Source organism: Equus quagga, chromosome 12, assembly GCF_021613505.1.
Source record: "Equus quagga isolate Etosha38 chromosome 12, UCLA_HA_Equagga_1.0, whole genome shotgun sequence".
Lineage (NCBI taxonomy): Eukaryota > Metazoa > Chordata > Mammalia > Perissodactyla > Equidae > Equus > Equus quagga.
The window spans coordinates 99,462,633-99,487,924 of record NC_060278.1 but is presented as its reverse complement, the minus strand read 5'-3'; the positions used below and the strand labels follow the sequence as shown (position 1 = coordinate 99,487,924).

The 25,292-nt window shown below is 46.6% G+C and overlaps 1 protein-coding gene across 1 annotated transcript; it reads right to left on the bottom strand.

Annotated features, from left to right (window-relative positions):
* Positions 1-1,280: 1,280 nt before the first annotated feature.
* Positions 1,281-19,221, bottom strand: DDX27 (DEAD-box helicase 27). The gene is made up of 19 exons (XM_046678054.1): positions 19,088-19,221; positions 16,828-16,974; positions 14,693-14,752; positions 14,278-14,443; positions 13,654-13,700; positions 13,444-13,530; positions 12,744-12,849; positions 11,764-11,937; positions 10,960-11,110; positions 8,687-8,786; positions 8,391-8,532; positions 7,311-7,464; positions 6,134-6,215; positions 5,848-6,025; positions 4,295-4,401; positions 3,984-4,086; positions 2,104-2,219; positions 1,907-2,030; positions 1,281-1,372 (listed from the first exon to the last, which is right to left on the bottom strand). The coding sequence occupies exons 1-19, from the start codon at positions 19,178-19,180 to the stop codon at positions 1,281-1,283; spliced, it is 2,229 nt and encodes a 742-aa protein (XP_046534010.1). The 5' UTR covers positions 19,181-19,221.
* Between the last annotated feature and the right edge of the window lie 6,071 nt (positions 19,222-25,292).

The following is a 25,292-nucleotide window of genomic DNA, read 5'->3' as shown; positions in this document are numbered from 1 at the left end:
AACTTTCAGTTCTAGGACATCAACAGAAAAGAACTTCTGGCAAGAATTTCCTTACTCCACATCCAGCTCCTCTACAAGCATAAAGATGCATTCCAACTCTATGTGGCACTGCCAAGTCAGTAGACTGGGGGTAGACTGTGCTATTGTGGGAAGAGACAGGAATAAAATATACAATTAGATTGGTTTCTTCCCCCTCCCAAAAAATACATCCTCCATTTGCTATCTTCTTTATGTGAAAGCTAATCAGCAAGAAGGGAGCCTTGGCTGACTGACAGGGACACTTAGGAAATAGCTATATAAGACCACCACCCCCAAATTTTTAGTTTTTCTTAATGTACAAATGACACAGACTTGTCAGAGTTTTAAACAATTTTTTTGACAAATAGAGAAAAGACAGACTAAGCCAGGACGACTTCTCACAAGGAAGGGATCTAAGGGCCACACCATGAACTTCTTCGGGCCACCACGGCTACTTCCTCCTCTTGTACCTATTAAGACATTAAGTAGAGTAAAGACCAACCCTAAGACCAGAAAGAGGCAGGAGGAGCTCCTTTCCCACGAAGTTTCTTTTCAATCCCAGTCAAAACCTCTGGCCCTCCAAACTGTAAACATTACCTGGATTTAGATTTAAAGTTACCACCTCTTCTCTCGCGGGGCAAGCCCAACTGTTTCCTTTCTTCAAAGGAGGGGCTGTAGGTGAGAGAAGATGAGATGCTGACATGGCAAGCTGTTGGACAAATGGGCAATGTCTCACCCCCCAGCTCCTACACAAAGCAGCAGCAGCATGGACGCATCATTTTCAGGGCCGGAGGTTCTAAGCCTGTGTCTGTTGCCACCTGATAATAGGGGTTTGTGGAAGTCAGGGCCCAGCTTTAAAACAAGACAGGAAGAGGCTCTTCCTTCTTGTGTAGATCATAAGACTACTTGGGAAGCTTAGTCTGTCCCCACCCCAACCCCGGCCCAGGGGATGTTAGGGAGACACATATTCCCAAGAGCAAACTAGGGTCCTTTGTTTTGGGTTCTATCACTCCCCTGAAAGAAAGCTCTATTTCTGAACCTAAAATGGGTTATTTCACCTCTAAGGCAGGAGGGCCTTAACATCTTTTTTTTCCTGTTCTCATTCTGGGCTCCACACATGGGCTGGGGGGGGGCGGGGAGGTGGGCGACAGGAGTCCCTGAAATTATGTATTATAAAGCTATAGGTATGTGAGAGAATTGGGAGTAAGGAAGGAGGGAGAAGATTCACAGCTTTCATCAAAAATGATGATGACTTAAAAACCCTACCCAGCTCGATACTGTTTCAGGGCCTTCTTGCTCGTGTTGGTAAGTTCTTCATCAAATACAGATCTCTTCACCTGTTTTTGCTTCTTGGCTGTGCAGAGAGAACGGGTTAGACATGTCCTATTTGGCCCAAGCTCCTAAATCCCCTTAAGCTCAGGTTAATGGTTCCAAGTTCAGTGGCTGCTCTGCCCTGATGACTTATTGACATGGAGACAAGATATCTGATCTCGGCAGAAAAGGGATAAGGAATCAGAGGTACCAGGTGTAAAGAACCACTCCAAAGGGCGCTTACAGAGTCCAAAAGTGAAAGGGGCCACTTACACGTGAAATGCGCTGAAGACCATCTTGGCTCTGTTCTACCCTGACGTGCTCCTCCAAGCAGCAGATGGTAAGGACTTAGCTCCAGAGTCAGAAAGGCCTGGGTTCAACTCCTAGCTCTTCCCCACCAACCACAGGAGCCACTTCACCACTTACAGCCAATAAAAGGACAGCTGTACACACTGGTACATACTCATTACTCAGAAACATGCTCTTATCATCATCCCTCCAATTTTCTCCCTGACAACAAGCACAGGTTTGAGGGAGAACCTTCCTACCAGTTTCTACAGGCTCCCCATCTGCCTACCAGGGCCTCTCGATGGCTCCTCCTCAGGCATTGCTCGCGCCCGCTTGGCTCTGCGATTCCTCTTGGCCAGCCGCTCAGCAAACATCTGTGCCTTGAGGATTTCGAACTGGGACCTTTCCTCTGCCTGGGAGAAGGATGGCATGTGAGTGTGGAACAGACCAGGCAGCCCTCACCCACCCTCCAGGCTGGGGCCCAACTCGAAAGGGAAGCCTACTCACTGTCATCTCCCCCTTTTTCTTGGCATCCTTCACAAACTTCTTCCTTTTCTTCTTTCCTCTTAAGGCCAAGTCAAACTCCTGCAGAGCCTTGGCAACTGGGATGAGAAGAGAGCATGAGATTTCAGGTACTGTCTTCTATCTTTTTTTAAACTTACAATAAGAAGTGCACATGTTTTAAACTGGCACATAAGGACTTAAAACGAGAAGCAGTGATCACTTCTTCTGGTGGTCACCTTTATCTCCCTAAATAACATGCTTGCTTGTACTACTTCTCGATTAATCAATTTGAGACATTCATTATCTATCTACCTCCTTTTATGAAAGATGAGAATTTAGTTTTGCACTCCCCCACACCTTCCCACAATACAGTTATAACTCTCTTTTTAACATAGAAACTTAACATACATACACCCTGATTTTTTGTCCCATCAAATACAGGCAGCATTTCTTAAATTGCTGGTACAACCTCTTTGGAGGGTAAATTTGCAATCCCTAACAAAATAAGAAACACACACACACCCTCTGACCTATAATTCCACTTTTAGGAATTTATCCTGCAAATCAAATATACTTGCTTAATTGTGAAAGGGCATCTGTATAAAGTTATTCACCACATCACTTGTTTATAATAGCAAAAGATAGGAAACAACCTCAGTGTCCCTCAATGGGGGACTAATTAAATAAATGATAAGCTACCCATATGATAGAAGACCATGCAGCCATTAAAAAAAGGGGGGGAAAAAAGTTGGCTATATGTGCCTATACAAAATGATCTCCAAGCTATAAAATTAATTGAAGAAAGCAAAGTATAGAACAATGTGAATTCATTTGTGTTTAAAAAAAGGGAGTGGGGGGCCAACCCCGTGGCCCCAGAAGGACCCACAACTAGAACATACAACTATGTACTGGGGGGCTTTGGGGAGAAGGAAAAAAAAAAGAAGACTGGCAATAGATGTTAGCTCAGGTGCCAATCTTTAAAAAAAAAAAAAAGGGGGAGGAGGGGGATATACATAAATATCTTCCTGACTTACTATTTTTTAATTGTTGCAAAATATATATCATTGGAGCCGGCCCCATGGCCGAGCAGTTAAGTTCACGTGCTCTGCTTCAGCGGCCCAGGGTTTCGCCTGTTCAGATCCTGGGGGTGGACATGGCACTGCTCGTCAGGCCAGGCTCAGATGGCGTTCCACATAGCACAACCACAAGGACCTACACCTAGAATATACAACTATGTACTGATGGGTTTTGGGAAGAAGAATTAAAAAGAAAAAAAACATTGGCAATAGATTGTTAGCTGAGGTACCAATCTTTAAAAAAACAAAAAAATATATATATAAAAAATAAAATGTGCCATTTTACCCATTCTTAAGTGTACAATTCAGTAGCATTAATTACATTCACAATACTGTACAACCATCACCATTGTCTGTTTCTTTTCAAACTTTTCATCATCCCAAACAGAAGTTCTGCAACCATTAAGTAGTAACTGTCTCCCCCAAACCCTGGTAATGGCTCTTTCTGTCTATGAATTTACCTATCTAGGTAGCTCATATATGTGGAATCATAAATATCTGTCCTTTTGTGTTTGGATTACTTCACTTAGCATGTATCAGAATGTCATTATGGCTGGATAACATTCCATCGTATGTACACACCACATTTTGTGGATCCATTCATCTGATGATGGACATGGGTTGTTTCCACCCTTTAGCTATTGTGAATAATGTTTCAGTGAACACTGGTGTACAAGTATCCATTTGAGTCCCTGTTTTCAATTCTTTTGGGTATAGACCTAGGAGTGGAATTGCTGGGTCCTATGGTAAGTCTGTTTAGCTTTTTGAGGAACCTCCCAGACATACTTTTTTCCTTCTTCCTCTCTTCTTTGGTCTGGAACCAGCTCCTCTCAGGCTCATGGTTTGGTCCCTCCTTGCCCTTCTCTAGGAGCCGCTTTGCTGTGTTGATCTGTGGGGACGGCAGAAGGATGCCTGTCATGAAACGTACATCAGATAATACATAACGTGGCAGCTGTAGGAAACCACAGCCTGCAAACGCTTGGGGCTCTGACGATATGTGTGGCAGACACAATACTTCAGACGGGCAGAGGCAGCAGGGCCGCGACAGTCTGCTTCCTGAGCAGCGCGGTGGACCAGAGCCCTCCTCACAGCCTCACCTGGGCTTCTGACTGTTGCATCTCTTTTTCCTCAGCTTCCAGTTGCAGAACTGCATACACATCTTTCTCCATTTTCTCAATCTTGTCCCGGAATTTGAGGATGACATCTCAAGGGAAGAGAACAAAAAAGACTAAAATAAAGATGAATACTGTGCAGCTGATGAAAATAATGTAGATGTGTATTTAGTGATGTAAAAAATTGAGTTTTTATGTGTGACTTGTCTGCTTAACACCCCCCCTCAAAGGCTTCCTGTTGCTACTGGAATAAATTCCAAACTCCTAAGCGTGGCCCCTGCCCACCTCTCTGACCTTCTCCCTCCCCCTTGCTCACCATGCCCCAGGCCCTCTGGCCTTCCTACTCTTCTACTTGCACACCAAGTTTGTTCCCGCCTCAGAGGCTTTGCCCTGCTTTTCTCTGCTTGGCAAACTCTGTCTCCAGAGGGCTCATGGCTGCCTCATTCTTATCATGCAGGACTCAACTCAAACGCCATCTGTTCAGAGGCCTTTCCTGAAGAACTTTTCTAAAGTAAGTACCTCTCCTCCTATTGTTCCTGATCACGTCTACTATTAGCTCATTTATTGTGTCTCTTTCCCACCAGTCTATCAGCTAGTTTGTTTCTTGCAGTATCCCCAATACCTAGAACAGAATAAACAGCACCAGCACACAGCAATACTTAATAACTGTTTGCTGACTGAATGAATTAAATGAAAGAAAAACGCACATACAAATGGAAAAAAGGTCTGAAAGGATATGCACCTAAATGCTAAGAGTGGTGAGTTCTTTCACATACAATTACAGTTTTGCACTTATTTTTATTTACTAACTTCCAACACTGAATACATTTTTTTTTTAAGATTGGCACCTGAGTTAACATCTGTTGCCAATCTTTTTTTTTCCTTCTTCTTCCCAAAGCCCCCCAGTACATAGTTGTATATTCTAGTTGTAGGTCCCCCTGGTTGTGCTACGTGGGATGCCGCCTCAGCACGGCCCCATGAGTGGTGCGATGTCTGAGCCCAGGATCCAAAATGGCAAAACCCTGGGCCCCTGAAGTGGAGCACGCGAACTTAATCACTCGGCCATGGGGCTGGCCCCAGAATACGTATTACTTTTGTAATTTTAAAGAAGGATGTGCTTTATATGACCCCTATGGATGAGAAGAACAAAAAGAATGAAAGATATCCAAAAAGAATGAGTGCTGACTTCCTCCCCACGTTCTGCCCCCCACCGAGAGGAAGCAGTAGTGGCTAATGGGAATTCTGCCCCAAGAAGAGGCCTTCTCTTCCCCAAAGGCTGGAAAATCCCTATGACTGGGGCACTTGGGGCACAAGTCTATCATTATTCCCTTTCACACACAGAGAGACTGAAGCCCAGATGAGGACAGACCTGCCCAGGGTCACTCAGCAAGGAAGCGGCTGAGCTTGGATTCAAATCTGGCTCCTGAGTACAAAGCACCTGCTCTCTTGACCCTCTGCCCCCTGCCCCGTCCCAAAGGATCTGATGAAAGACCATGCCCCACCCCCCACCCTGCACAGCTGCAGCGGTGCCTGCTCACCTTGAGGAAGTATCCGGGCCTTCACAGGGGCCTTGGCGGTCTTCACGATCTCCTTCAGCATCTTCCGCTCCTCTTCTCCCACCAGAGAGACCGAGCGCCCAGCCCGGCCGGCACGCGCTGTTCGCCCTACCCGGTGGACATAATGCTTGATGGTGTTGGGCATTGTGAAGTTGATTACCTGGAAGGTCAAAGTTAAGCACGAGTCAGACCTGGGAGTTGGGGAAATGGGGACACAAGGAGGCAAAACGACTGCCACCAAAGGTTCAAGGAAGATGGGGCCTGTTACCGTTTTGACTCCCTCGATGTCAAGTCCACGGGCTGCCACATCTGTGGCCACAAGGATGTCAATCTGTTCATCCTTAAAGCGCCTGGAAATAGCCACAAATAGATGTTTATCTGGATGCCCGACGCCAATAATGCTCTGCAAAAGCCTGAGCCAGCAGACGGAACACAAATCCTTTTGGACTCAAGCAGCACGGTACAGACTATCAGAGTGGGGACAGATCCTAAAAGTCAGCCATCTGCCACTTACACGCCCCTTTAAACATCCCATAACGTAGAGCAAACGCAGTTTTGTGTACACCACCTGAAGCAGCAATTCCTATAAATATGAAAGTTTGGGAACCACAGAGCTGGACTATAGAAAGTAGCACACGCAAATGTCTCAGCATTCAAAACAGCCTTTCTTTAAAAATCAACTCTCAGCTGCCTATGACAACCTGGGAGAGGTGGAGAGTCTTGAAGGAGGAACCCTACCAGGTTGACTCTATTCTGAGAATTAAACAAGAAGTCACATGGAAAACACAGGGACTAGCAAAGTGAACGCTCAAAGAATGGCAGCTGGTTTGATTCCAAATCTCGTTCTATCAGACCCAGGTATGTTGAGACTACTCTGGAAAAGCTGTAGAGAACAGAATGTATGCTGGGTCTTCCCAAGTGAGAACTGCCTGCTGTGGCCCCACTCAGCAGCTCCCACTCAAGTCCTAGTGCACGAGTATCATCTTCCGGAAGCCTACAAAGTCAGAGTTCTGAATGTATCTAAGACATGACCTTACAGTGGTCAGACTATAACTGAATGTGTGTGGGTGAGGAAGACTGGCCCTGAGCTAACATCTGTTGCCAACCTTGTCTTTTTGCTTGAGGAAAATTGTCGCTGAGCTAATATCTGTGCCAATCTTCCTCTATTTTATGTGGGACGCTGCCACAGCATGGCTTGACAAGTGGTACTAGGTCCACACCCAGGATCCAAACCTGTGAACCCCAGGCCGCCAAAGCGGAGCACACGAACTTAACCACTCCGCCACCAGGCCGGCCCCTAGACTAAAATTTTTAAAGTGGGGATCTGTACTATCTGTGTCCTCTGCTGTTGCTCTAACATAACTTCTGAGTGGTATTTTCCCTCTTTCACATGAGGAGAGCCCTCACTGAAGGATGGGTGGGAGCCTCAGCCCCCTGACCGTTACCGGAGGGCCTCCAGCCGCTGCGTCTGTGACAGGTTGCCGTGGAGCTCGCCCACCTGCAGCCCCATGAGCCCCAGGAGGATGTGCATGCGGTGGGCCTGCTTCTTGGTCTGGGTGAAGAGCATCACGTGGTCAGTGAAGGTTCTTGTCAAAAGAGCTGGCAGGGAGAGAGGACTGAGTCAGCAGCCACCTCCAACACCTGCTCCTTCCTCGCCTGCAAAGTGGCTGCTGTGCCTGGCACTGGGGGAGAAAGGCGAGGTCCTGGCCTCGTGGAGCTCATGTTCCACGGCAGAGGCAGAGAAGCCAATTCCCAGTTTGCAAGGGTGATTAATGCAGTGAGAGTAAAGGGAGGACAGGGAGGCAGCTTCGAGGCTGGCCTCACTGAAGGGGTGACATTAGGCTGAATGACAAGGCAGGCTCATCCACAAGATTTGGGGGAAGAGTCCAGGCAGAGGAAAGAGCAAACATAAAGGCCCTGAGGCAGGACGAGCTTGGTGGGCTTGAGAGAGTGAAAGCAGGCAAGGGTGGCTACAGCGCCATGAGCGAAAGCACCAAGGCTGGGACTGAAGAGGGCAGGGCCAGGTCCTGAAGGGTCTTACAGGACTTGCTAGGGAGTGTGGATTTTAGTCTAAGAACAATGGAAGACACCAGAGAGCTTTAAGTAGGGAAGTAACAGGAGTGAATGCTCGTTCACAGCTGAGCATTTTAAATGATCTGCACTGTGGAGAATGGATTACCAGGGGACAAGGGTGGAAGAATGACAGCCAAGTAAGAGGCTGCTGCAACAACTCAGGCCACAGACAGCAGTGGCCTAGACTAAGGGCCAGAAGGATAGTTGGGGGGAAGTGGCTGGGAGTTCAGCAGCACATAAAGAGGCCTGGATGGTGGGAGTGAGGTGAGGCAATACAGAAAGGGAGGAATGACTGATGGCGAGAGTGAAGGAGTGGATGAACGGCAGTACCACGCACTGGGTTAGGGGAGACCGGATGGAGGACATACCGGGGTACAACCCAAGCACTTCAGCATGGAACCCAAAAGGAAGCTGACCACCCTACTCTGCCCGGTCCCACCCCGGGCTTTCACCTGCTACGATGGCTTCCCGGTCTCCTTCCCGATTTGGCCGGATCCGAATGAACTCCTGCCGCAGGAAGGGGGCCACGTCCGTGTTGCTGTTCACAAATATCCGGACGGGATTCTTCAAGGAGACAGAAGCCAGATCTTTCACCTGCCAGGCACAAAGACAGGGATGTTCACCAGCCTGCCAGGAGGCAGTGAGCGAGGCATGCCTGTGCTCACCCCAGGCCACCCCCTCCAGCCCAGCCCGGGTCCCATGCACTACCCCTCCATTCACCCCGCCACGGAGAACCTCTGCGGCTCACCTCGTCCGTCATGGTGGCTGAGAAGAGCATGGTCTGGCGGTGGTGGGAACACATTCGGATGATCTCCTTCATCTGCTCCTCAAAGTACTCGTCCAGCATCCTGGTAAGCGAGGAAGGGAAGGAATCAAAAGAAATGGACTGAGCTGCCGTCTGTCACAGTGAGACAGAAAACATCAGACAGGCAATGTTTGGTTGTTGTCATTAGTATGTTTCAGGATCATTTATTTACTTATTTTATCACTACTATTGTTATTTGACCCATCAAGATTCACCAAGAATTATCATTTTGTCACATTTGCTTTATCTTTTTTCTGAAGAATAGTTACAGACATCACAACACCTTAGCCCTAAACATCTCAGCACACATCCCCTAAGAGCAATGACCTTCTCCTACATAACCACAATATCATTATCACACCCAAGAAACTTAAGTGTTTGAATAATATCTAAAGTACAGCTCATATTCAGATTTCCCCAACTGTCCCAAAAATGTCATTTTACAGCTGTCTTTTGTTTTTTCAGTCCAGGAAGGAAAGTTCCTATATTGCATTTGGTTGTCATGTCTCTATAATCTCCTTTAGTCTAGAAAAGTCCCCTCACCCTTTTTCACACTCTGCATTTGTCTATTTCCCAGGGACCGGATTCATCTGTCATCACTGGGAGAACGTGCAGAGGCGCGGCTGTGCACATCGCTCTTGCTCCATCAGGAGACGGATGGTCAGTTTGTTCCGGTACCACTGGTGTGAGTTTGATCACTTGGTTGAAGTGGTGTCTGTCTGCCAGCTCCCTCCACTGCAAAGGGACCGTTTTCTCTTCGTAGATAATATTAATCTGTGAGATTACTCTGACTCCAGTTTTTTCAACTGCCCCAACCCTTTAGAGTATTTCTCCCTCCAGTTGAGGATCAGATATCACATTATTGTGTCTCCTTGGACTCCTTAATCTGAAACTTCCACAGCCTTTCTTGGTCTTTTGAGACACTGAGATTTTTGAAGAATACAATTCCCTTCCCCTTTAAAATCTAAATCACATCACGTTCCCTTGGCTTTTAGAACAAGCTCCATCACCTCCTCCAGGCCGCAAGAATGGTTTGTTTGCACTGGGGGAGCTAATCGGTTATTCAACAAACACTTAATGAGCACTTGCTAGATACTAGACATGCCCGTGGACAATGAGATGTGGCAGCAAGCAACACAAAGCCGGCCCTGCATGAAGGTGATGTTCCAGAGGAAAGGAGGAACACAACCACCACATGAGCCTTCAGCTAACAATGTGGGAAGTCAGAGACGTGCAGCACCTCAGAGAACGAAAGGCAGGGAGGGAGGGATGAGGCGGGGATGTGGGAGGAGGGCAGGAGCTGTTAAAGAGAGTGGCTGGCAAACACCCCTTAGATAAGTGACAACTGGAGCAGAAACCAGAGGAAGTACAAGAGGTCATTCCAAGCTGAGGGAAGCACAGAAGCCCCAAGGTGGGGAAGTGTCGACAGCATTTACCAGCAGAGGCCTTGTACCAGGGGTGTGAAAAAAAAGAGAGAAGGATGACGCTGAGAACTTTGGCCTGAACAACTGGAAGCACAGAATCGCCTTTCACTGAGATGGGGAGAGAGAGGCAGGGGCAGATGGGATCAGAAGCCTGGTTAAGGACCTGCTTAGTTTTGAGATGCTTCAATTGGAGAGTAAATTTCAACAGGTTTTGGGGTTATTTGCGGCCTCCTTTCTCTCCTCCCACATCCATTATTGGTTGAGTTTATTGTGATCAGTCATGAAGGAAAGAGGTGAGCAGATGGGATATGTGTGAGAGAAAGGAAGAGAGAGAGGGAGAGAGAGAGAGAGGAGGGATGGAAGGAAGGAGAGGAGGAGTCCCCCACCCCAGTAACAGAGGCTGTTTGCTGAACCCTCACTATGCACCAGCACTTCACCGATGTTACTCCTTGAATCCTCAACACTGTGAGGTGGGTACTAGTCTTATCCCCCACTTACAAGCAAGGAAAGGTTTTGCCTTGAGAATCTAAATAACGTTTCCAAATAGCAGGAAGTGGCAGAGCCGGAATTTGACCTACCTTCCCTCTCAACTATCACATTACAGAAAGAGAGAAAGAAAGCAGGGTAATCCAGGCTGAGGATGGAGAGAGCAAACGTGAGCAGCTGAATTGGCACTGCAGACCAATGGCGATGGTGAGAGCCAGGAAAAATAATGCAGGATGGCAGGTTCCTGTCCAGGGGTGTGGCCCTTGGGACCTCAGAGCACCTGGGGCCCCACCATTTCAGGTGTACCTGTCAGCCTCATCCAGGATGAGCACCTCGATGCTGCTCAGGTGGAAGGAAGGGCAGTTGTGGAGGTGATCGATGAGCCGGCCCGGGGTGGCAATGAGGATGTCAGGCGCTGCCCAAAGAGCGGCTTCTTGAGACTTCACATCCAGGCCACCTGCAAAGAGAAGAGCCCCACAAGGTGGCCACTTCTGTCACTGGTATTGACTGAGCCCTGTCACCTGCCAGGTCTCATATCAGATGCAGAGGAAAGAGCAGAGAATAAGATTGACAAAGGCCCCACTCACATGGATTTTACAATACGTTGGGAGAAACAGATTGTTTCATCACAATTGTGCTAAGTGTGAAAACCAAAAAAGACGGTGACACAAAGGCACTTCAGAATAGATTCAAACATCCAGGGATTGAGCGAAGCAGCTGAGAAAATCGATGTCTTCGTACATCACCTTTGACTGCCCATTGCATGCGAGGGTGAAATGAAGGTTAAATGACAATATATCATCAGAAAAATTCTGCCCCAAATAATCTGACTCACTATTCACATGAGGCAGAAATTATATCCTAAATTTGCTAAGTACCAAGAAAATTTTTTTTCCCATAATTTCAAAGTTTCATTTTTCAAGGCTGGTTAAGTCTCATTCAAACCCTCTCCCCTCGCCCCCACTATCTACTATGAATACACGTCATACAGTTTTTAAGTGGGTTCGATCATAATAAAGGCTTTCCTGTCACCCTCAGATGCTGGGCCACACTGGTCCTCCACCACATCCGGGTCCCTCAGAGGCGGGCAGCCCTCAGCCAGAAACTCACCCACAGCCAGGCAGGTGGTGATGCTGCAGAACTGGGCCAGCTGCTTGGTGACGGAGTGCACCTGGATGCCCAGTTCCCGGGTGGGAACCAGCACGAGCACGCGGGTTACTGGAGCCTGGCGGGGTTTGTAGATCAGACGCTCCAAGACGGGCAGGGCAAAAGCCGCAGTTTTACCTGGTGGGAAGGGCAGCAGGAAGCCATGAGGAGCGCTTCAGGCCCTTCACAGTTCAGGTTTGCACCTGAGCACAGAAAACTATGTATCTGCTCAGGGGGAAAGGAAGCAACTTATTTTTCACAAAACTTTTTTCTGTTTTCAAACCACATGGTCAGTGTAAAAAATCCGGGAAATATAAAAAAAATATGAAAATAGTAAAAATCACCTACAATTCAGCCAACTAGAGATAAACATTAACATAATGGTATCTATATCACCAATTTTTTTTAAATGGACAGAAATATAAAAATATAAATTTTAATGCAATAACACTACATATTCTGCTTAGTAACTTCCCCCTTTAAAAAAACATATTTTCCTATTTCTTTAAATACTCTTTACTTCTTTTAAATAGTTGCTTAGTATTCTATTACACGACTGGTTCTACTATATAATTAACTGCACTAATCTACAATGTTGTGATGAACATCCCTTTTACAAAACTTTACTCCTATGATGGGGGCCTATCGTGGCAGTGACAAAGGTCAGGGTCTCAGAGATACCCTGCTAGGATAGCCACGAGTCACAGTGAGTCTGGTGAAGGTAATCTTTATTTAATCCTATAAGGGTATCTTTTTCTTAAAAAGGGAAGTTACTAAACAGAATATATAGTGTTACTGCATTAAAATTTGTATATTTATAAGTATAAAATTTATATTTGCATATTTAGCAAAGTGGTCATCTGGTAAGTCGACCTAGAGCCGTTTCTAGGTTGAGCACCCTCCTTCCACCTCCTCTCCCCTCCCCAACTCCCTGTCCTTTTTACCTGTCCCAGTGGCTGCGCAGGCACAGATGTCCTTCCCCAACAGACCCACAGGTATGCACGCCTTCTGGATTGGGGTGGGCTGCTTGAAGCCCATGGCTGTAATGGCCTGAGGAGAAGAGAGGGTCCTTGTTCTAGGCACCGAGGATACAGCAGTAAACAAAAGAAATAAAAACCCTGCCTTCAGGAATCTTACAACTGGGTAGAAAAACAGCCCCCAAACCAACACACATCATATGGAGGTAAACGCTATGGAGAAAATACAGCAGTCAAGGGGGCGGAGTGGGCAGGTGGAAGGGAATGGTACGATTTACAGAGGGGGTGGCAGGAAGGCCTTATGGAGCAGGGGAAACTGAGTGGAACCCTGAAAGAGGCAAGGAGCACCGCAAGCAGGTTTCTGAAAGAATCTTCCAGACAGAGGGAACAGCAAGTGCAAAGGCCCCAAGGAAGAAGATGCCTGACCTGTTTGAGCACCAGCAAGGAGGCCAGGGTGGCCAGAGCAGAATGAGTGCTAAGAGACATCTTCAGAGGGGACCAGAAGGGACAGGCCCTTATAGGCCAAGATAGAACTTCCTGCTAAACAGGGTTCTTTGGCAGCTGTGTGGACAACAGAGTTTAGGGAGGCCAAGAGCCCAGGTTAGGGCGAGGAGCCCAGTTAGGGGGCAAGTGCAATAATCCCATGGTTGCCAAAAGAAGCTACTACCTTCAGAAGAGGGCGGGACAGGTTCATGTCCTGGAACGAGAGGCTTTCATCATACTGAGACGCGTCTTCAAAAAATCCTCCTGCTTCCTACACCAGGAAAGCAAAAGACAGTGAGAATTTAGCAAAAAGGGCCCAAGAAAATTACCTGACCTTCGAATCCTTTCAGGTTGCAAAAACAAGCTGTACACTGTTTTCCAAGCCCATGCTCACCTGTCCTTTCTTCTTCTTCTTCTTCTGCTCCTTTACTTTGAGTGTATCTATGGAGAAAAACACAGCTGGTAATCAGGGCTCATACTTACTGAGCACTCGCACTCTGCTAGGCACTGTCCCAAGCGCCTGATGTGGCTGCCTCACTGAATCCACACAACCACCTGTCCTCAGGCTTATTTCACAGACGAGGACACGGGGCAGCAGTACAGGTACGGAACTCACCGAAGGCCAGACAGGAAGTAAACTCGGCAAGTTCCAGAGACCAGGCTCTCAACCACTACGTTACATTACAATGCCTTAACACTCATTTCTGCAAGAAGTATGTATGGAGCACCCACTAGGTGGCTGGACCCATCTGGGACATGGGGGAACCTATCACCCCAAATAAGTCTGAACCATGGAGCTGCCAGCAGCTGTGTGAGGCTGGAGAGGGGGAAAGAGGAAACTCTGCCTGCAAAGTACAATAACCCTAACAAAATCCCAAGAAAAAGGGAAGCGAAAAGAAAGGAATTCAACACAGAGCTCTTCAATTTAACTATAGGGAAGAGCACAGGAAATGCTACAAAGTCAAAGGAGCGCCCAATTTCCCGTCCCTGTTTCTGGCAGCGCCGTTGCATCATCCACCTGCTTTGGTGAGGATGTTCTCATCAGCTGACGAGTAATCGGTCTCTGAGTCATCATCTTCTGAGCCCGCCTCATCTTCCCCTTCAAGGTCTTCCTGCTCCTCAGGTTCAGAACCCTCCTTTGCTTCTTTCTCCATCTCTGACTTCCCAGACTTGGCTTCTTTATCCTGGAAAAAAATTATAATAAAGCAAGGCGACTACAAACTTCAGGAAATCCAAAACCTATTAGGAGCAACATTATGCCCTCCAGCTTGGGCAGAACGCTATGTGGGCTCCCGGTGGATATTTACAACACACACACAGCCTGCCGGCACCAGCAGCCCTGCAGCTCAGGCCTCAAGAGGAACAGTGGGGTGGTGCTGAGAGTAAAGCTCAGGGCTTCGCTACAAAGAAAAGTAATTGCTTCGCTTTCTCACCTCTGTTTTCCTTTTCTTTCGGACTTTCTCAATCTTCTCATCTAATGTAGTGGCTGCCCTCTGCAGATATAAATAAAGAGATGAGAAAGAAATACACACATGGGAAAGAGACAAAGCAAGCTTCCTCTGCGGGTCGGGTCTCAGATGCTAATATACAAAAAGCTTGTCTGTCCTTGGACAGATTAATCAATCCGTATATTATTCATTGCAAAAAGAAGATTAAATAAATGGTCTACTTATGAAAAAACTTTAAATTACCTGGAACCAATAGGAACATCCACATTTTAGAAGGTGTTTACTATTCAGAATGATACAATCACCAAGAGATGTCACATTGTATCTGAATGCTACTTGGAAAGACTCTTCCCCTTGCCTATCACACATAATTTAGCCTATTAATTAAAATGTTGAAATCCAAGCAAATTCAGGTAATGCTGGATATTGCTAAAACTTTAGAAATGGCAGGCCCCCTTTATGCATGCTTAAAGCACCCTGGACTGCTATGGCACTTACCACAACTACAATTAACTGTCACCATCTGTCTACTTATTTTCTACCCTGCCAGACTGTAAGCTTTATGAAACCAAGTCTTTAATTACATGGGGTCCATATGAAAATAAAGAAGAAAGAAATCCTCTCAAGATGACCTTGAAAAGGAAACGCTGTTTTATTTCAATCAGAACAAGGGCCAGCAGCCTGGATTAAACTGCTCTGAGCAGGCAATATTGCTCTTTGAAGTGCACGAAATGGAAATAAGTTTCATGCATCTTCTAGCTTGATCACCAGATTCAAAGAAAAGCATGAGATCTTGGCAAACAAGCAAATGACAGTGACATTTGCAGCAGCTTTGGCTGTGCTGTGTGGGAACCAAGGACCCTCAATAGTGATGCCAGATGAGATCCCCTGGCAAGAGACAGAGAATGACAGTATCTGTGGGGCAAGGCTAGCTGTCAAAAAGACCACTACTAAGGATGTCTGCTAGATTGTTCTTTGTCATAAAGTGATGAAACAAAGGTTTCTTTCTAACATTCAAAACAAGGAGTGGACACCTAAAAAACAGACCATTTTAACATAGCTACGTCCATTTTTTTAAGTCAAGTAATTTATATGTAATGTGTGGTATTCCTAAACCATTGGACTGGTATTATCAGATTTCCTCTAACACTTTTTTGTTTGTTTGTTTGTTTGTTTTGAGGAAGATTAGCCCTGAGCTAACATCTGCCACCAATCCTTTTTTGCTGAGAAAGACTGGACCTGAGCTAATAATTGTGCCCACCTTTCTCTATTTTATATGTGGGATGCCTGCCACAGCACAGCTTGATAAGCAGTGCATAGGTCTGTGTCTGGGATTCAATCTAGCGAACCCCAGGCCACTGAAACAGAGTGCACAAACTCAACTGCTACGCCACCAGGCCAGCCCCAACTAAGAGCTTTTTTTTACACTTTTTAACATCCACAAAATCAAAAAGGGTCTCTCTTGGGGCCGGCTCCGAGACCGAGTGGTTAAGTTCACGCACTCCTGCTGCGGCGGCCCAAGGTTCAGATCCTGGGCGCAGACATGGCACCGCTCATCAGGCCACATTGAGGCGGCGTCCCACATCCCACAACTAGAAGAAGTACACGCAACTAAGATATACAACTGTGTACAGGGGGCGTTTGCGGAGATAAAGCAGGGGAAAAAAAAAAAAAGGAAGATTGGCCACAGTTGTTAGCCCAGGTGCCAATCTTTAAATAAAAAAAAAATAAGGGTCTCTCTTAATACATGCACTGAAGATAGTCTGAGCTCACCATCTCCTCCTCCCAGAAAAGCTCCATGGACATTTTATAATGAAGGAATTAAGATATTTCTACTACTTTTAAATATCATCTATAGATCAATGAACGTGTTTGTAACTAAAGTCTGCAATAAATCCATTTTGCAACATATTATACTTTGGTTTTAATCAAGACTGTGGGTTATTTGTGACCACCTCTCCCCACCCCATCAAAACTACACACGTATTTCCAAAGGAGTTCCACTATCTGCTGAATGTAAATAGATGGAAAAAGGCAGCAAGGTCAGGGCTAGACCCCAAAACCGACTGTCCAACCCTAACAGCCCAAGGCCTGGAACTGCCTATCACTATCAGTCTCACCTTCTTCTTGAGCTGGCTCATGACGTCAGCCATGGCCCAGCTGCCATCATACATCCCCTCCTTCTCGGTGAAAACGAAGTCAGGGTTGAAATCAGCACTGCGGTTCTTCTGCAAGGCTTTCTGCTTTCTGCCCAGCACAATGGGCCCCTGGGAAAAGAGAGAAGCAGGGTGACTATGGGACTGAGATGAAAGAACACTAGAAAAGGACGAAAGAAACAAGGGCACCCAATAAGACAATAGACATATACAAGGCAAAATTATTTATTTATTTATGTTGCTGAGGAAGATTCGTCCTGAGCTAATATTCATTGCCAATCCTCATCTTTTTTTTTGAGGAAGATTAGTTCTGAGCTAACATCTGCTGCCAATCCTCCTCTTTTTGCTGAGGAAGACTGGCCCTGAGCTAACATCCATGCCCATCTTCCTCTACTTTATACGTGGGATGCCTACCACAGCATGGCTTTTGCTAAGCGGTGCCATGTCCACACCCGGGATCCGAACCTGTGAACCCCGGGCTGCCAAAGCAGAACATGCGCACTTAACCGCTGCGCCACTGGGCCAGCCCTGGATATTTCTTGAACACAAATCAAGATAAATTCTTTAAGCAAATCAGAATTGGGTTAATGAAGAGGAGGGTGAAGCGGAATGTGCGCACTTAACCTCTGCGCTACCAGGCCGGCCCCACAAGGCAAAAATTGACAGATGACAAGAAACTGACCAGTCTACAATCGCCATGGGAGATTGTAACACACTTCTCTCAGTAACTGATAGATCAAGCAGACAAAAAATGAGTCAGTATAAAATCTGAACAGCACAATTAATAAGCCTCACTCCAATGAACACAGAGAGAACACTGCGCCCACTAGTAGAGAACGTGCATGCTTTCTGAGCACACATGGAATAGTTGCAAAAACTGATCACGCAGTAGGCTTCGAGCAAATCTTCAATAAGTTTCAAAGAATCAATATTACACAGACTATTCTCCGACCACAATTCAATTAAGTTAGAAATGAATAAAAAAAAGATAACTTTAAAAACCCATACATTGGAAACTAGAAAGGAAGGAGAACTGCCTGAACTATGGCTTCGGAAAAAGAAATTGAGAAGAAAAAACCCCAAGAACTAAAAAGTGCTGTACTGACTTTTTCTTCTTACTTGAGTTAAACAATCTCACAAGAACTCTGACGCTAAACTTCATTATTAGTAATGATCATACATCTTTTCTCAGGTACCTAGTTTAACTATCAATAGTTGTATAGCACTTCACCCCTGAAGTTTTGCATTATCATTTGCCATATTTGCTTCAGTCCTTTTTTATGATAGTTTTCCATGAAGAAATGAAAAGATCATTCTGGCTGCTAAGTGGAGAATGCACTAGAGGAAGCGGGCAAGAGAAACAGCAGGCGACCAGATATGTTAGAATTGTGGGTATCCAGGCACAAGATGGCAGAGGCCTGGTCTAGAGGGGGAGCAGTGTGGATGGAGAGAGGGGGAGAAGCTTCAGAGAGATTCCTGAGCTAGCCTGCAGAACACAGGAGGGAGCAGCTGTCAAGGACGACCCCAGTGTTTCTGGCTCCAGACGGAGCAGGTTAAGAGGGTAAGGGAGACCAGAGTTCAGCTTTGGAGAAGGTGAATTTGCAGAGGCCATGGGACACCCAAACGGAGGTGTCGGTAGGCAGAGGAAGCCGCAGAGGGGAAACTCCGCAGGCTGGATCTTTGAAGGGTGGGCATCTTTTTCATCACCCTTTTTAATCGCCATAGCGCTTAATGTCTGTAACCTCCCCCCAACATAAGCTTCAGGAGAGTGCTGTCCTTGCCCATCTTGTTCACTGCCGTCTCCCAAATGCTTAGGTGTAGCAATTTAAGTATTCAATAAATACCGGCTTAAGGAACGAATGGATACCCACGGCTCCTTGAGCCGGAACCAGGACGGGCTTCACCTCTGGATCTCTATTACACAAGGCCCAGATCAAACACCAGTTCACCGAATGGGTATTGAGTTCACTAAAGCGACACGGAATGTCACCGGCACAGGAGCGGAGGTGAAGAAAAGCTAGTGGGGAACAAACTGAGGAAGATCTTGGGGTCCCGGTGAGACCCTTCCAGGGAGACCTGCCGGCCTGGCAGGGGATGCTGAGGATCTGGGAGCAGGGACCTGAGGAATCACGGGGAAGGGAAGCAGTCAAGGAGACTTGACCGCCCGCCGCCGCGCCCCCTCACCCCCCCCCCCCCCCCCCCCCCACCCCCGATCGGCTCATACCTCCTCCTCTTCTTCTCCGGAGTCAGACTCGGGCTCCACCGCCACCTCGTCATCCTCGCCTATGGTCGGGATCAAACCCAGCTCCTCCAGCATGCTGCCGCAGCGGCCACTTCCGGAAACGAGCACGGCGCCGGTGCCGGCCCTTAGTTTCCCGAGACCTCCTCGTCGTCACTGCGCATGCGTCATACGTCACTTCCGTTTTGAGAGAGCCCCTGCCGTGCACTCTCCGCCGAACCTTAGAGCGCGCGCGCGGCAGTCGGGGGCGTGGTTTCACTGTCCGAGATCAAGGGGCGGGGCTTTGTCTTAAGTAAACGTCATTATCTTGGGGCTCAGAGGACAGTGCGAGCGCTGGGGTGTGCGAGGTTCGAGGGAGAAAGTCTCAAGAGGTGCGTGGATAAACTGTGTGTGTTTATGCACAAAAAATTGTGGAACAAGATACAATAAACCGTGCGCCGTGATTGTCTCTTGGGTGGTAGAATTTTGAGTGATTTTTATTTTCTTCTTAGATTTTTTTCCACAAAAAACATTTATTTTCATAAAAAAGAAAAATATTAAAAACAAGAATAGCTAACACATAACATTTACTATGTGCCAAGTCCTGATCTAAATACACTTGTACATGTGTTAACTAATTTAATCCTCACAGCAGCCCTAGCAGGAAGTACGATTACTATTACAATTTCACAGAGGAGGAGACTGAGGCACAGAGAGGTCCCCAGGTCACACAGCCAGTTAGTAACAGAGCCAAGATGATAACCTAGGCAGTGGCTCCACGGTCCTTAGGAAAATAGGTCTCAGAGCTTACCGGGAACTTTTCCTCTCCTTTCTGTTTGGGGGGAAATCTTACTCACTCGAAAACCCAGCTCATGATTACCACCTCTAGGCAACTTTCCCTAAACACCACCTCCTACATGAACTCTCCCTGGACTACCCATCCTCCCTCATAGCTGTTTGCGCCTTCCATAGCAACACTTTCAATTTGCAACAGAGTTGTAGTTGTAACACAAACGTAGGCTCAATTGTCTTTTTGGTTTTTTGCAATTTTAACCTTTTTAAGTGTACAATTCAGTGGCATTAATTACATTCACAATGTTGTGCAACCATGGCTACTGTGTGTCTCCAAAACTTTTTCATGAGCTCGAACAGAACCTCTGGAACCATTAAGCTATAACTCCTTGTTCTCTCTCTCCCCAGTCCTTGGTAAGCTGTAATCTACCTTCTGTTTCTATGAATTTTCCTGTTCTAGATATTTCATATAAGCTAAATTATACAATATTTGTCCTTTTGTGTCTGGTTTATTTCCTTTTTTCCTCCCCAAAGCCCCAGTACATAATTGTATATCCTAGTTGTAAGTCCTTCTACTTCTTTTATGGGGGACGCTGCCTCAGCATGGTGTTGATGAGCAGTGTGTAGGTCTGTTCCCAGAATCCGAACCGGCAAACCCCAGGCTGGGGAAGCAGAGCGCACAAACTTAACCACTAACGCCACCAGCCTGCCCATGGCTGGCTTTTTATACTTAACACATGTTGTCAAGGTTCATCCATGTTGTAGCGTGTATCAGAACTTCATTACGGCTGAATAATGTTCTGTTGTGCATATGTACCACATTTTGTTTACCCATTCCTCTGTTGATGGACATTTGGTGGTTTTCACCTTTGGGCTATTGTGAATAATGCTGCGGTGAACACTGGTGTACAAGGATCTGTTTGAGTCCCTGTTTCCGATTCTTTGGCGTGTATACCTAGGGGTGAAATTGCTGGGTCATATGATAATTCTATGTTTAGCTTTTCAAGGAACCACCAAACTGTTTTCCATAATGGCTGCACAATTTTACATTTCCACCAGTAATTTATGAGGGTTCCAATCTGTCCACCTCCTCACTAACACTTGTTTCTTTCCTTTTTTAAAAATTTATTATAGTCTTGGGGGCCGGCCGGGTGGCGCAGTGGTTAAGTTTGTACGTTCTGCTTTGGCGGCCCAGGGTTCACCGGTTCGGATCCCCGGTGCAGACATGGCACTGCTCATCAAGCCATGCTGTGGCAGGCCTCCACATATAAACTAGAGGAAGATGGGCACAGATGTTAGCTCAGGGCCACTCTTCCTCAGCAAAAAGAGGAGGATTGGCGGCAGATGTTAGCTCAGGGCTAATCTTCCTCAAAAAGAAAACATAAAAAACAAAATAAATTTATTATAGCCTTGGATGTCTTTTAGTGGTGGTTGTGATGGTGCTGAGCTTCATGTCCTGGCTTCAGATGCAGAGTTTTGTGAATGAAGAACACCTACCACTTTATTGAAGGTTGGTTCCTAGGCCAATGTTTCTTTACCTACAGATCATAATGGAAGGATACCCCTCATAAACACAAAAAGCTGGGAGCCGGCCTGGTGACGCAGAGGTTAAGCTTGCACGTTCCGCGTTGGCGGCCCGGGATTTGCCGGTTTGGATCCCGGGTGTGGACCCATGCACCGCTTGGCAAGCCACGCTGTGGTAGGCATCCCACATAGAAAGTAGAGGAAGATGAGCACTGATGTTAGCTCAGGGCCAAACTTCCTCAGCAAAAAGAGGAGGATTTGCAGATGTTCACTCAGGGCTAATCTTCCTCAAAAACACACACACACACACACACACACACAAAAACCCTCTCCTAAGCACACAAACACAAAATTTTTAATATAATTACAGGGGCCTCATCAGCCTCCTGAAGTCCATCCAGTCATCCCAAGTGAGAACCCTTATTCCAGACAATGGACAGCAGAGGCTCAATCTGATTCACCTTCTGTGCACTTCTCTTCACCTTTCTCAACTGGATGTCTGCAACAGCCTCCCACTGGTCTCCCTGAGTCCACTCTTGGCTCCCTTCAGTCCATTCTCCACACAACAGAGAGATCTTTTTTTTTTTTTTTTTGAGGAAGATTAGCCCTGAGCTACCATCTGCCAATCTTCCTCTTTTTGCTGAGGAAGACTGGCCCTGAGCTAACATCTGTGCCCATCTTCCTCTACTTTCTATGTGGGACGCCTGCCACAGTGTGGCTTGCCGAGCAGTGCCATGTCCACACCCGGGATCCGAACCAGTGAACCCCAGGCCACCGAAGCAGAATGTGCAAACTTAACTGTTGTGCCACCGGGCCAGCCAAAGAGAGAGATCTTTTAAAAACCCAAATCAGGGGCTGGCCCAGTGGTGCAGCGGTTAAGTGCGCATGTTGTGCTTTGGCAGCCCGGGGTTCACCGGTTCGGATCCCAGGTGCGGACATGGCACTGCTTGGCAAGCCACGCTGTGGCAAGCGTCCCACATAGAAAGTAGAGGAGGATGGGCACGGATGTTAGCTCAGGGCCAGTCTTCCTCAGCAAAAAGAGGAGGATTGGCAGATGGTAGCTCAGGGCTAATCCTCCTTGGAAAAAAAATAAAAATAAAAAAATAAAAATAAAAACCCAAATCATGTTGCCTTGGTCCCCTGCTTAAACATTACAACGCACTTAGAATAAAATCCTGACCCCTTCTTGTGGGCACCACAATCTAGTCCGTGCTCACCTCCACAGCTCACCTCCAGAGCTACAGGCACTCTCCCTCTTGTTCCCCACACTCCAGCTGCACTGGCCTTCTTCCTGTTACACGAGCTGATCTTGTTCTCACCTTAAGGGCTTGATGCTGACTGTTCCCTCTGCCTGGATTGCTGTTCCCTCCACTCACTTCTTGACTGGCTCTTTCCCATCCTCAGGTTTTAGCTCAAATGACACCTCTTTGGAGAGTCTTTCTCTGACCACCCCGTGAACCAGTAGCGCCCATCTTGCAGTCACTCTCTGTCCCTCCCTTCTTTGGTTTTCCTCATAGCAGTTGGCGCTCTGATGAACTTGTTTATAGCCTGTCTCACTAGCTGTGAGCTCCAGAGGCTGAGAGCCTTGTCTGTCTTGCTCCCTGCCGTATCTCTGGTGCCTAGTACAGTGCTTGGCACATCACAGGCGTTCAGGAAATGCTAGATGAAGAAAGGAGTGAGTGAGTGTTTTTATGTGTTTTGGAATCGTTTGCAGATGTATATCAAGTCCGGATGTCAATGTTTGCTCAACTCCAATAGGCCTTATGTCGACCCTGGCTCCCTCCACCCTGACCTGAGCCCTGGAGGGCAGGAACCCGGTCCAACTCACCCTGGCACCTTGGAGCACTTCTGTAGGTGCGCAGTCTATAGCGAAGGACCGGCATTTTAAATTTCCAATCCATTGCAGACTGGTACTTTTGTAAAAGACAATAAAAATGTTGTGGCAATGTCAGTTTGCTAGAAAACTTTATGAAAACTTATTCTCAACGCCTCTGCTTATGTTGTCCTGAGCAGGTAATAAACAGTTTACAAATGGGCCCGAGTTGCAGGCCGCATTAGAGTCACGCCGCCTTAGAGCTCGGCACAGCACGTGGGGGGCGTTGGTGTTTAGAGCACTGCCTTGAACCCTTAGAAAACCAGACAACAACGTTACATGGGGTTAAAGGCAAAGCTGGAGACGAATAGGCTTTGTTTATGCAAAACATAGTAATTGCCAGTTGTCAGAGCAACGCTGACCATTGGAACTTTCTGCAGCAATGAAAATGTTTTGTTTCTGTGCTGTCCAATTTGGTAGCCACTAGCCTATGGAGCGCTTGTCAGGGAGCTAGTTCAGGAACTGAGTTTTCAATTTTTATTTTAATTGATTTAAACCGGCTGGTGGCAAATGCTTTTGATAATGCAGTTATATCAAGTTATATCTCGTAAACTCGATGCTTCCATCTCCTTTAGCATCTGATACCAATCAGGTTCCAAGCTCTATCTATTCTACTGCCTAAATATTGGTCCAGTCAGACCCCTTCTCCATCCCCCAGCTCAATGGATGACAACAGTGTTCAAGGAGTCATGCATCCTCGATTTCTCCATCTCCCTCAGTCCTGCCTCCCCAACCTCCAATCCATCACCATATTCTGTCAATATTACCTCCTAAGCATCTTAGATGTATACTACAAATAGAGGCCTGAACTCCTTCTATTTCTCTCCATCTTCAGTATCAACTTTTCCTCTCACCTGGACGGTAGCGTCGTACCCAGCTTCCCTCCATCCAGTCTGGTTCACCATTCCCACCCTCAGTACCCCACTGGAAAGCCTTGAGTGGCTTCGCATTGTTTTGGGGGATAAGGGCAAACCTCTCCCTTCTCTGGGGCCTACAAGTCCCTCCTTGGTCTGGTCCCCTTCCCACTGCCAACCCCCAACTCAGGCAAACTTCTCCTCTTTTTTTTTTTTTTTAAGTAAAAGGCTTTCATGATTAATGCAATTCTCCTTTGGAGCATCAGGCACAATTTCAGTTTTACTTTCATTTGTAGCGAGTGGATTAATGGTCTCCTCGACTAGGTAATCAGCTCCACGAGGACCAAGATTAGGTCTCTTTTTCGTTCAACATTTTATTCCACCACCTGGCACAGTGATAGTGTTCAATAAATATTTGTTGTCAGAGTGGTTAAGGTTGCATCTTCTCCAAGCAGCTCTCTAGATTCAAACCCTGATTCCACCTCTTCTTAGTTGTGGCTTTGGCAAATTAACTTCTCTGTGCCTCAGTTTTCTCACCTGTAAAATGGTAATAGAATAACATCTACCTCGGGGCTGGCCCCGTGGCCGAGTGGTTAAGTTCGCGCGCTCCGCTGCAGGCAGCCCAGTGTTTCGTTGGTTCGAATCCTGGGCACGGACATGGCACTGCTCATCAGACCACGCTGAGGCAGCGTCCCACATGCCACAACTAGAAGGACCCACAACGAAGAATATACAAAACAACTATGTACGGGGGGCTTTGGGGAGAAAAAGGAAAAAATAAAATTAAAAAAAAAAAAGAATAACAACTACCTCTTAGAGTTGTTAGATTACATGATTTACAACAGCTGTTGGCATGTGGTAAGCACTTGATAATGTCAGTTATTATTTTTAAATGAATATATATAGTTATTAAATAAATGGATATATATGCTTTGCTATAGAACTCCCTGCTGGATCTGCCAGTAGGGGGCGCGGGTGAGAGAAGGAGGTAGAAAGGACTTGCTCTTTGCTTCACATTCCTGTGAGTGTCATTCCAACAGCTCTTCTTCCTGGAAGTGGTCATTCATTCCAATCTGTGGTTGATTCTAGTTTGCAGTTTATTTTTTACTTTATTGGGTTTTTTTGAGGAAGATTAGCCATGAGCTAACATCTGCTGCCAATCCTCCTC